The sequence below is a fragment of the Aquila chrysaetos genome, chromosome 17, assembly GCF_900496995.4.
Source record: "Aquila chrysaetos chrysaetos chromosome 17, bAquChr1.4, whole genome shotgun sequence".
In the NCBI taxonomy this organism is placed as follows: Eukaryota; Metazoa; Chordata; class Aves; order Accipitriformes; family Accipitridae; genus Aquila; species Aquila chrysaetos.
The window spans coordinates 407,698-419,845 of record NC_044020.1 but is presented as its reverse complement, the minus strand read 5'-3'; the positions used below and the strand labels follow the sequence as shown (position 1 = coordinate 419,845).

Here is a 12,148-nt window from a genome sequence, read left to right as displayed (position 1 = left end):
GGAACAATGTCCTTTCGTTCCATCTCTTTGTTTCTCTGCTCCCCCTGGTAAAACTGTCAGAACCATTAAACCTCAGACAGAGGAGATCTGTTTGGTTTTTGCGTAGCTGCTCCAAGGGGTCTGCCGTTGGCCCTGGAAGCTGTGTTCCCACCACTTCCCCCATTGGGGGGGTTCCCCGGGCCCTGTGGGAACGGGCTCTGCTGCCCGGGGAAGCAGCTGGGGTTTTGGGAGCAGCGTGGGGTCCCCCAGCCAATCCATACCCAGGCCGTACAGTTTAACGTATTATTTATTGACAAGGTGGAGGCCGGGGCAGTGGGGAAAGGGAGGCTGGGGAGGGAAAGAGGCTGCTGGGACTCTGCCGGCAGCGCCCGGACGGTGCTTTGAGTCTGTTGCTCTTCCCCCACCTGGTCCCGGGAGCTAGGTGGGGGTGCCTGGCCCCAGCAGGATGTTTCCCCCATCCCTGGGAGCTGTAGTCTGTCCAGCGTCGGCCCCCGTCCCCCGAGCAGCGTGCTGCTCAGCCGACATGCCCCCGGCTCAGCCTCTACCACGGGATGGGCCGAGAACGGCTGAAACTTGTTGCCCAGATGAGAGGGACGGCCTGGCCCACGGTGCCTCCTTGACGGCGGAGCGTAGCCAGCAGCCCCCATCCCCGGGAGAGGAAGGACGGCGCGTCTCCAGCCACGGCCATCCGTCTCGATGCTTTGCTCCGGGGGGAGGCCGTCAGCGACGCTCGGGCGAGTGGACGGCCCCTGTCCCCCGATGGCGCCGGCCGTCAGACGGTGACCTCGGTCTTGCTGTTGGTGGCGAGGTGCCGGACGGGCTGGCCGTACAGCGGGGCGGCAGGGCCGAAGGCCTCGGGCGGCCCCTCAGGGCGCAGGGCGGCCAGGCCGGGCCGGCGGGGGCCGCGGGGGGGGCCCCCCTCCCAGCCCCCCGGGAAGGCCGGGCCCCCCGGCAGCTTGGGGCCCTTGGCCTTGGCGGCGGGCGGGGGGCAGCCCTCGGGGGGCTCGGCGGGCGGGAAGGGCAGGGTGCCGGCGGGGGGCACCTCCGGCCCCCCGAACCGCCTGCAGGCGTCCTCGGGGCCACGTTCTGTGGGGACAGGGGTGGGGCGTCACCCCCCGGGGACACCGGCGTGGGGGGATCCCGGGTGCCGATTGGCTGGGGAGCAGGGGGGGATCTCGGCCGCGGGTTGGCCGGGCAGTGCCGTAGGGTTCGGGGAGATCCTGGGCACCGATCGGATGGGCAGTGCCGTAGGGTTTGGGGAGATCGATGCAGTGTGTCCGTGCAGGATCCTGAGCTCTGACTGGCTGGGGAGTACAGCGGGTCTGTGGGGGGATCCTGAGCTCTGATTGGCCGGGGAGTACAGTGGATCCACAGGGGGATCCTGAGCTCTGACTGGCTGGGGAGTACAGCAGATCCGTGGGGGTATCCTGAGCTCTGATTGGCTGGGGAGTGCAGCGGGTCCACAGGGGGATCCTGAGCTCTGATTGGCTGGGGAGTGCAGCGGGTCCACAGGGGGATCCTGAGCTCTGACTGGCTGGGGAGTACAGCAGATCCGTGGGGGTATCCTGAGCTCTGATTGGCTGGGGAGTGCAGCGGGTCCACGGGGGATCCTGGTTGCTGGTTGGCTGAGCAGTGCAGCTGGCCGGCGGGGCAGTGCAGAGCCTCTGCCGTGAGCAGCCGCCCTGGGGGACGGGGTGCTGGTCCTGCCCGTGCCCCTCTGCGAGCCCACCGCCCCTCCCCACCCGCCCGCGGGCTCCACGGAGCGCATCCCACCACGGCCGCCATCCCGGCCCACGCGGCAGCAGCACTCACCTCCAGCCTTGAGGGCGGCGTAGGCGGTGTAGGCAGGGGTCGGCAGGGCCAGGCTGCTGGCCAGCGGCAGGCGCTTGCTGTGGCTGTGGGGCCGCCCCAGCGGGGGGGCGATGGCCACCATGTTGTTCAGGGGCGGCTTGTCTGGGGGGGCAGAGGCAGGCGGGCAGGGGGGCTCAGCCACGGGCAGCGCCCTCCAGCCACCTTTATTCACCCGAGGGAGCTTATTCTTCCCCACCGCGCCAGCGCCTTACCTGTGCCGTTCCTGGGGGGCCCCCGGGCCAGCCCCTCACCCACAGGGACCTGCACACCCCCCATGAGGCCATCCATGTGCTCAGAGGGGCCATGGCCCGGCTGCTTCAGCAGGTCCGTCAGTGTCCTGGGGAGGGGGCAAAGGGCCATTAGGGCGATACCCCGCTCCCCTGGCCCCACCAATGCGTCCCAGCCCTGAACCCCCCCCCTCTTTGGAGGCAGAGCCAGGCAGCCTGTGGCTAGGAAATGGCTGCTGGGAGCAAGGAGCGCACCCAGACTCCCAACGCAGCTTTTGCAAGGGGGCTGGCGAGCCCCTGCCAGCAGTGAATTTGGGTCTGAGCCCTCCCAGGGCTGGGAGCGTCAGCGGGTGAGGGCAGCGAGGGAGATGCAGGCTCTGAGCAGGCTGCAAGGGTACGACCCACTGAGCTGGAGGAACCCAAACTGCCGGCAGCTGGAGCAACACCTCGGGGATGCTCCCCCGGAGTGAGAGCCTGATGGCGGGGGGGACGACACAGGAGGCAACACTTCCACTCGAGTTCCTTCAAAGCAGAGGAGACCCCGAGGAAGGGATTAGAGAGGCCGCTTGCACCTCTTTGGGGAGGAGGATGAACTAGCAGCAGCCACTGGCACACACGCTGTCCCTGCATAACGCCCTCCTTATAAGTAACAGCATTAAACATTAAACACCATTACATAAGATAAAGCCCTATTGTGTTTAACATTCATGGACAGAGATGCCGCAGTCCCACTATGGCACAACAGCAGTGCCACAGCAGGGCACACCAGCAGTGCCGGAGCAGGGCACACCATCAGTGCCAGAGCGGGGCACACCGGCAGTGCCGGAGCAGGGCACACCATCAGTGCCAGAGCGGGGCACATCAGCAGTGCCGGAGCAGGGCATGCCCCTGTGGCGTTGCAGCCTTCGGCAGCAAGTCCCAGGGCAGGATGGGATGCTCCTGCTGGCGTGGTGCTTCACCATGAAAGGACCCACCATTCCCCCTGCAGAGACCGGCCCTGCATGACTGCAAGGGTGCAGGGGTGTCCACTCGGGGCTTTTTTTGGCTCCCTAATCCCCGGCTCACTGTCAGCATGCCTCGCGCCTCGAAGGCTCTGGCTGGCTCATAGACACACACCGGGAGCTGCAGCAGGAGTTCATGGTTAGCAAGTGGCTGGACGATAAAACAGCAGATTAAACTCAATGTGCATAAATGCAAATTGGAGAGGAAGGGGGGAATAATCCTGGCTTGGTGGATATGTCAGCTCATGGCGCTGGAGCACTCAAAAGCCTAGTGAACCCGGTGCAGGGAATTGCCAGGGAAGGCAGCAAGAACAACAGCGAAAGCAATATGTTATGCCTCGGGGTGTGCATGCTCCAGGGGCCCCAAGGGCTGTTCCTGGGACATTTTCCCTCCCAGTTTGGATCCAGTCACAATCACAGGGCGATGGCAAGAGCAAAGCTACAAGGGAGGGCTGCTTGCCCTTTGGGTTCGTTTCACATTCTTCTTGGGGAGCTTTGGGTAACACTCCCCCCACCGGGATCACTTAATCTCCAAATGGGCCAACAGGACCCTCATGGAGCTGAAGAAATTGAAATGAGGGAGGAATAACACCTGGCACCAGTATATACTGGGGGCTGACCAGCTGGAAGGCAGCTTGGCAGAAAAGGGCCTGAGGCTCCTGGTGAACACCAAGTTGGAGATGAGCCAGCAATGTGCCCTTGGGGCAAAGGCGTCAAAATGGTCTCCTAGGCTGCATTAAGCAAAGCATTGCCAGCAGGTCCGAGGGAGGTGATCCTTCCCCTCTGCTCGGCACTGGGGAGGCCACACCTGGAGTGCTGGCTCTGGCTCCGGGCTCCCCAGTACAGGAGAGACATGGACATACTGGAGAGGGTCCAGCAAAAGGCCACAAAGACGATGAAGGGAGTGAAGCATCTCTCTTGCAAGGAGAGGCTGAGAGAGCCAGGACTGTTCAGTGTGAAGAGAAGGCTCAGGGGGATCTTATCAATGCATGTGAATATCCAAAGGGAGGATGCAATGAGGACAGCGCCAGGCTCACAAGAGGCAACGGGCGCAAACCAAAACGCAGGAAATTCTGTTTAAACAGAATAAACAACTTGCTGGTGAGGGTGGTCAAACGCTGGGCCAGGCTGCCTGGGGAGGCTGTGGCACCTCCATCCTGCAGCTATTCAAACCCCACACCTCCCCGGGAGCCCTCCTGCAGCCGACTTGACCCCAGCTCTGGGCCCAGCCAGGCTCCTTTGGCCACGGGTGCTGCACCCAGAAAAGCTCTGGGCACAAGCCGGGGGGGGGGGCAGCGGGCTGTGGCCGGGCAGGGCAGGGGGGAGGCAGGTCCCCCGAGGCCGTGGGCACGGGCTGTCAACCCGGGGAGCTGCCGCCCCATCAGCTCCCACCTTCCCCGGGGTGCACTGCTCGCCAGCCCCCTCCCCACTGGCCACTGCCTGCTCTCGCCTGTCCCTGGGGCCCAGCGCTCAAACAGGCGTTTCACCAGGAAGTTCAATGTGATTTGACCTATTTTTTTAAATTCTGGGGTTTTTTTTTTTCCTCGGGTCTGTTTATGAAGCTTGAGCAATCCTTTATCTGTGACTTCCTCTCCACATAAATCCATCACTGCTCTTTCTCATAAGCCTGCCCTCCGTGCTGACTGCCCGGGGTGTGTGGACGATAACAATTAACAATAATGGCAGGAGCAGCTCTTAACGAGCTATTTTGCTAAGGTGAGAAGCATGCACGAGCCCTCAGTGCCGGCAATACCCGGACCCACCCCCCCACCTTGTATCATGCCGCCGGCCGGGGCTGCCAGCAGGGCCCCGGGGGCTGCACCCCCCTCCTGTCCCTGTCCCCAGGCAGTGCAGTGCAGGGGAGGTGGATCTGAAGGGTGACACCGTGCTGAGGAGCTGCTGTCTCATTGTACATGTTTTGGGGGGTTTTATGAGCTCCAGCCTAGTCCCATGGCTGGGGAGCTTGGGGAAGGTCAGGCCACATCTCCCTAGGTCACCTGGCGGTCTGTGGCACCAAGACGGCTCCAGGGTGCAGATGGAAGTGGGGTACACGGGGCAGATGCACCTTTAAACCTGCACTGCTCATCTGCAACAAAACGCTAAGGAGCAGCACCACCGAGGCCTCCATCCACCACCATGGCCATGGATGCTGAGCGCTTGAGGCCACGTGTGGTCGCTTGCCCGCCAGCTTGCCCGAGCACAGCCGCTGACAGACCAGGCGTGCAGCCACCTCCGCAGCAAGCCTGGTTCTGCCAATGGGTGCAACCAAGGTTCCCCAAACCAGCTTGGCGCAAGCCCTGAGACCAAGCAGAGAGGCAGATCCAGGAGCAGTGATGACAGAGGCCAAGACAGCTCCACGGCAGGAGCTGTACGCAGTGCTCCGTGCTCCCAAGCCATCCTCAGGGGAGCCACCGCCACGTGAAATGGAGGTGCCCATGTGGGAGCGGGACCCAGGGCCTGGCAGAGCACCCCAGCCCAGGGGTGGTGACCCACTTTTGGGAGGCCCAAGCCCCACACCCGGCAAGCCCAACAGGAGAGCGGCTGCAAGTCCTGGGCAAGGGGACGGGGAGGAGACAGGAGCACAGCCTCCAGAGGAGAGGAGAGATGATGGAGTGACAGGCAAAGCGACATTGCCCCGAGCTGGAGTGAATAACCCTTGGAGGGGACACAGAAGGTGGCAGCTGCCTGCTGAGCGGGACAGTGAAGTTTGGAGCAGAGGCACGGTGGTGAAGGAGGCACAGGGCATACTGCGGCTGCAGGTGGGCTGGCACCGTGGCCGGCCATGCCCCCTCCACGCCCAGCGAGAGTGTCACCTTTGCATCCCGGGGGGGGACATTTCCCACTGCTTATGGTGCATCTGCTCAGGGCAGGGGGTGCCCATCCGTGCAACTGAGCAGTGCGGGCAGCGTGGGACACCCGCCCAGCAGGGCTGGGACACTCAGGGATGCTCAGGAAGGCTTGGGGTTAGCAAGGCACCTTTGCAAAACTGGAGTTGCAGCAAGGGGTAACGGAGCTTGGGCAAAGCACTGGGCGGTGGGAGTGAGCCTGGCTGGACATCGCGTCCGGTCTGGGGACAGGGGTCTGGATGTCACTCCCTGAAAGAGCTGGGTCTCCTCTCTCGTCCCCTGGAGAGCCAGGGTGGCACATGACGACTCGCCATGCTGCCTGCAAACACCATTTCAGGTCTAGCCACCTGGTACCATGGGCATTGACCGCAGGCCTGGCCGCAGACTGGAGCATTGCCAAACACCCGGGGCGGTTGAATGCACAGCAGGGCTGGGTTTTGGGATCTCAAATAGCACGGGGGGACCCAGAGAGTGAAAAGCCAGCATCAGGGGCTCGGCTACTGTGGCTGCCAGGGCACCCACTCCCACTGGCTGTTTTGCCCCCTCCAGCATCCTCGCTGCCCCCCAGGAGGCTGCTCCTCACCCAACTCGTCCCATAAGGATGGTCACCCCAGCCATAACCCGCAACGCCCCCCCAGGAGGTTTTGGGAAGAGGTCCGGGGCGCGTGCGTGCTCTCGTGCAATGGGCACAGCCAGATCCCGGCGGCCCCCGAGGACCCGACGTCCCCGGAGATCCGGGCCCTGAAGAAAAACATGGGCAGGTGTTCCTGACTCAATGCGGGGTTTGGCCAGGCTGAGCAAGTGCCAGGGATGGCTGCCAAGCGTGAGCCGAGCAGGAAGGAGAGGGGTTTGCGGGAGCTGCCATAAGGCCCTGCGGGAAGAAGGCGGATGGGGAGGGGGGACACGCCAGGTAGCTGCAGCCGCTTGTGCGCCCGCTGCCCTGGGTGGACCAGCAGGCAAAGCTGGGAGGAGAAGCCGTGTTGGATGTGGCTGTGGCGTGGGGGTCTCAGGACAAGCTGGACGAGGGCTGCAGCGAGCCAGGACTGAGCGGGCAGCTCAGGTATCTCCATCTGGGAGGAGCTGGTGAGGTTTCTGTGCCTGGTAGCTCTTCCTGGGCTCGGACCAGGACCAGGACCATGACCATGACAAACGATGCCTGGAAGTGCAGAAGTGGTTGACCTCCCCCCCCTGCAAGGGGGAAGCTTGCAAGCAGCGGCAGCAGGAGCCATCCCGGGGCAGCAGGCAGCGCTCCCCAGGAGCGGAAAAACCCTGGGGGGAGGGAGGGATGGGAATGGAAACCAAGTCAGCCGTGCAACAGGGAGCTGGCCTGAGGCCACGATGCGGTGCCCGAGGAGCAAATGAGAAGCTCCTACCTGAGGCGCCGGGAGGGAGGCGAGGTGGCACTGCCCATGCCTCGGGCCATGCGTGGGTATGGGGGCAAGGCAGCTAGAAATAGCCCTGCTCTCTCAGAGGCACCGTGACGAAACGTATTGCCCAGGCTGACGGGGCGCACAGCGGGATGGAGGTGACAGCATCCCTTTTCAGATGCCCGTGCCATGTACCCAGCCCCTGGCACTGTCTCCATCAGCCCGGCACCCAAAAGGCTGCGCCGGCCTGGTGCCTTGCCTGTTGCCCGGGGCTCTGTACCCGATGCGCTGCTCCTGCCCTGCCGTGGCTTGGTGGTCACCATCCCCGTGGACCGGGAGCTGCTCATGGCTTATGCAGAAGGACACAGGGCATGGGAGATGGTGAGACCTTTCCTGACTTCTGCAGTGATGTAGGTGCCCTTCTGATTTTGTCCCACAAAGGCAGGCAAGGAAAACTTGCCTTCTCCCAGTCCATATGTCAATGCCCAAAAGATGTGCAGCTTTGGGGAAACACAAGGCTCCAGCGGCACAGAATTGAGGCTAACCACAGAAAACACCGCCCGGTGAGTGGCAGCAGTCCTGCCAGCTGCTGGTGATGGGAGAAGGCAAGACCCACCGGCAGGGCATGAGGACCCAGGTCCTGGCGTCCCGGGGGCCAACCCCTCCCCAAGCACAGTATCTCCTTCCCAGGAGGTGGGGGGGAGACCAAAAAAAGATGCAGCGGCGGGCAAGTGGAAAGGGAGTCGAGAGGCAGGGAGGCTGGCAGAGGCTGTATTGATCCTGTCAAGGTGCCAGCGCTTCCTCAGGCGATGCGGGGTGGGGAGGCATGGGCTCGCAGCAGCACCCAGCCAGGCTCCCTGCCAAGGCGGGGGAACTGCAGCATGGATCCCCCCAAAACTGCCTCGCGTGGCTCAGTAGGGCCCTGTGACCCCCACCCATGCCCGGATACGACCCTCCTCCAAGCAGGGGGGTCAGCCTCTGCTCCCCCGGGTGGGTGCAAGGAGCAGGGTGGGTCTGGGGATGGGGTGCAGCAGGTTCGGAGTTGGGGTGTAGCACCCAGTGGCTGCCCAAGCCCCAGGCGGGCAGGGGGAGGTTGGTGCCCCAGGGGAAGGAGAGAGGGTGCCTGTGCTGGGGAGGTACAATCAGGGCGGCTCCCTGATTGTCCTGGTGAAATAATTTCCTCCAGCCCTGCCTTTTTTTTTTTTTTTAAAAAGCTAAAATCCCTGAACAAAATGGCATAAAAACAGGTTTATCGCCAGGCTCAATGTCCTCACTGGGAAGACGCGAAGTAGCGCGTGCATCCCGCTGCTCGACAAGGTGCTGGATTTGGCTCAGCCGCCAGCCCCTCTCTCTGCACTTGCAGCCCTTGCTGGGTCCCATCTCCATCCCTCCCTCTTTGATTCAGGGCACCCATGGTATGACCACGGCACAGCCACCTTGGTGAACCTGCCCCGGCTCTGCTCCTCTGTGTGTGTGTGTGCACACACGTGTGTGTGCACATGTGTGCATCGCATGTGCGCTGGGGGGGGGGAGGCTGAGGAGGGCCAGCTCTGAGTCAGAGCCGCAGGGGCAGAGCTGTGCCAGGGAGGCTGGAACTGCCGGCAGCCGCTTCGAAGTGTTAAACTCATTGAATGTGATTGGTAAAAAAAAAAAAAGAAATACATTAAAAAAAAAGGAGGGAGGAAAAAAACCTACTTAAGTGAAGGAGCTGTACAACCCAACACTGACGGGAAAGCGAGGCCACAGAGCCGTGGCTGGGGCTGGGGCCACCAGCCCTGCCTGGCCTTGCCTGCGCATCCTGCCCTGCCCTGCCTCGCCCTGCCCCACCCCACGCCGGGGTGGGGGTGTCACCTGCCGCTCCTGCCTGTCCCCACGTGCGCCAGCATCAGGCACAGGACCCCGCTGCCCCCAGGGAAGCTGGCGGGGCTGAGGCCGGGCCGCTCGTGACACCTCAGTGCTGGGAGATGGGGGGGAGGCTGTGTGGCAAGGGGGGGGTGGGCCAAAACGGGTGAGAAGCGTGTATCTGGAGCCAAGACTGGTACGGGAGGGAGAGGGGAAGATGCACCAACAGCCGCGGGAGCAGGGGGACGCGCAAGGGGTCCCCGATGCTGAAGTGTGCATGACACCCCAACCTCCCACCCACCAGCCCCACACTCAGCCCCAGGAGTGGGCTGAAAAGCCAGGGGCTGGAGCCACAGGGCGCGGCGGCCAGGGGGAGGCTGCCCAACTTTACGCTGGAGGCTGCGCCCCAGGGGTGCACAGCACAGTCCCCCCCCCCCCGCAAGGGTGATGTCCCACCCCAGTGCACAGAGGCAGGCACCTGTGCACACCCATGTACACACACACGCGTATGCACACGCACAACGAGGCAGCTACAGCCGAGCTGTCTTTGCCGTCTCCTCTCCCCCCGCACTGCCAGCGAGGCTGAGCCCAAGGGGACTGCGGTCCCGAGTCACCCCACGCACAGTCAGACCCAGTCTTGCCTCCCTTGCACATTGGGAACCACGGCTTTGTTTTGGGGGGGACAGAAGCCACATCCTACAGCTCACATGTTGCCCACCCTGCTGGCCGATGGGGATGGCCCTCGGGAGGCAGGGACAGGCTTCCCCAAGGGACGGAGCAGGTCACTTTGAGAGGGGATGGGTGTACGATCACCCCTTCTCATGGAGGCTGTCCTGGCTGGCAGCCCTCCCTGCCGGGACAGGTTGGGGGGCTGCAGCCAACCCACCCCCCTGGTGTCTCAGCATGCCAGGACGGGGGTTTTGGGGATCACCTCACCCTCCTGGCAGCCCTAGGGTGAAGCGGGGGCTCGCCCTATGCAAGGGGCTGGGGATGTGGGCTGCCACCCACGGGGGAATCGAGCGGGGCAGGTGGGGGGGACCGGACCCCTTTACCTGGAGACAGTCATCTCCGTCTGGGGACCCTGCGCCTTCTCCAGGCCCAGCTTGGTGAAGATGCCCACCAGCACCATGATGGCCACCACGCCGCAGATGATGTAGACGATCATGTTGGTCTTGTCGCGAGTGGGGTCCTCGGGGGTCTCGTCCACCCGGGCGGGCGGCTGGCCCGTGTTGACCCAGTTGGGGGTGTCGTAGTTGGAGCAGCCGCTCTGGTCCAGCCGCCCGGGCTTGAACTGGCAGCAGAAGCGGTACCCGCAGGTCCCGCAGCAGTACTGGTAGATGCCGGCGTTGCAGTTGAACGGCGGGTCCCACTGCCCCATCACGTCGTAGTAACCGCGGCAGCGGTCCCCCGCCGGCGGTGCCGCCCCGGTGGGCGCGGGGGCCGTGGGCTCCGCCGCCGGTGCCTGGCTGCCGTTCCCGCTCTCGCCGGGCCGCCCGGTGCTGCGCTCGCCGCTCCACACCCGGCCCGGCTCCAGCAGCACCAGGCAGCAGATGCCCACGACGTAGCTCGGCTCCATCCGCCCGCGGCTCCGGGGGGCCATCCGGGCGAGGGGGCGAGTTAGAGCCGCCCGCCCGGGACCGGCCGCATGGCCGCCGAAGAGCCCCGGCGGAGGAGAAACGGGCTGGGGAGGGGGTGATGGGGGGGGAGGGCAAAAAAGGGGGGGAAGAGAAAGGTGGGGGGGAAGTGCGAGGGGACGTACCCCCTCCCCGCCTCTCCCCAGCTCGGCCGAGGGGCAGCGATTCAGAGCAGGGGGCGAGGCGGGCGGCCGGGCAGAGCCGCCACCTCCCGCCGGCCGGGGAGGGCGGGCGGCGGCGGGCGGGAGCGGGCGGGCGGGCGGGGGAGCGGCGGCCGCCCCATCCCCGCGGCTGCCGGCACCGCGCTCGGCGGAGGGGAGGGGGGGGGAAGGAAAGGGAAAAGCAGCGAAAGCCCTTCGCACCCGGGCGGGAGGAGCGGGAGCAGGAGCAGCAGGAGGAGGAGGAGGAGGGCGGGGGGAGGGAGCCGGCGCGGCCAGCGAGGCGCGGGGGGCTCGGCTCCCTCGCCGCCTGACAGCCTCCCGAGGAAACCGGAGAAGGTCCTTCACCGAGTCCTCTGCCAGGCTCCCCCGCCAGCACCGGGCGGCAGGACGCCCGCCCTCCCCGTCGGGCTGCCGCCGCGGGCACCCGCCCGCCCCCTGAGCGAACCCCCGCCCCCGCTGCGAGACCCCCCCCCCCTCCCGGGAGGGAGCTGCGGGGCAGCAGGCTGGCCCTTCGGGGTGCTGGGGGGGGACGACACGGCCCCCGGGGCGGTGGGATGCCCCCCCCCGGCAGCCCCACAGCTGGGGAGGGAGAGGAGCGGCAGCCCCAGCCCTGTTTCAGCATCGGGGCACCCCCCGAGGGGAGACGTGCACAGGGGAGATGCCAGATGGGTGAAGCAGGGGGCTGCTGGGGCACCCCCAGAAACACGTCCTCCTCAGAGCCATGGTGATTTTTAGCAAGCTGCTAAACGGCCCCTTGTTCGGGCTTCAAAGTCTGGGTTTCTCTGGGTGACGTGCCCCCCCCGCTCTGCGCTCTGGCCGGTGCCGCCCATAAAGATGATATTAATCCTCACTGCCGGGTCCTCTCCCCAGAAGGGCAGGATTTGCTTTCCCCGCTCGGGGGCTGTTGTGGCAAGAGCAGGGTGGGGGAAACTGAGGCGCCATCGAGCCCCTTGCCCAGCACTGGCATGCTGTGCAGCCTGGGACAAGGGCGGCTGGGGCGAGGGGCAGCGACATGTGGGAGCTGCGGCTGCAGCCTCGTCCTCTCCGGACAGTCCCGCGTCCTGCCCCAGGGAAGGGCAGCAAATCCAGAACCACCAGGGTCTCCTCGGGCAATTGTTCCCTCCATGTTCCAGGAAAGAGAGGCTGGATTCTGCCTCATCCTGCCTTGCCTTGTTGGTACCCTGACCTGGGGGATGGGGCTGCCTCTGGGCTGCACAGT

General features: G+C 64.9%; 1 protein-coding gene across 1 annotated transcript; it reads right to left on the bottom strand.

The window, feature by feature from the left end:
* Nucleotides 1-268: 268 nt before the first annotated feature.
* On the bottom strand, nt 269-11,301 carry SHISA8 (shisa family member 8). The gene is made up of 4 exons (XM_030041099.1): nt 10,187-11,301; nt 2,064-2,188; nt 1,813-1,953; nt 269-1,086 (listed from the first exon to the last, which is right to left on the bottom strand). The coding sequence occupies exons 1-4, from the start codon at nt 10,732-10,734 to the stop codon at nt 773-775; spliced, it is 1,128 nt and encodes a 375-aa protein (XP_029896959.1). The 5' UTR covers nt 10,735-11,301; the 3' UTR covers nt 269-772.
* Between the last annotated feature and the right edge of the window lie 847 nt (nt 11,302-12,148).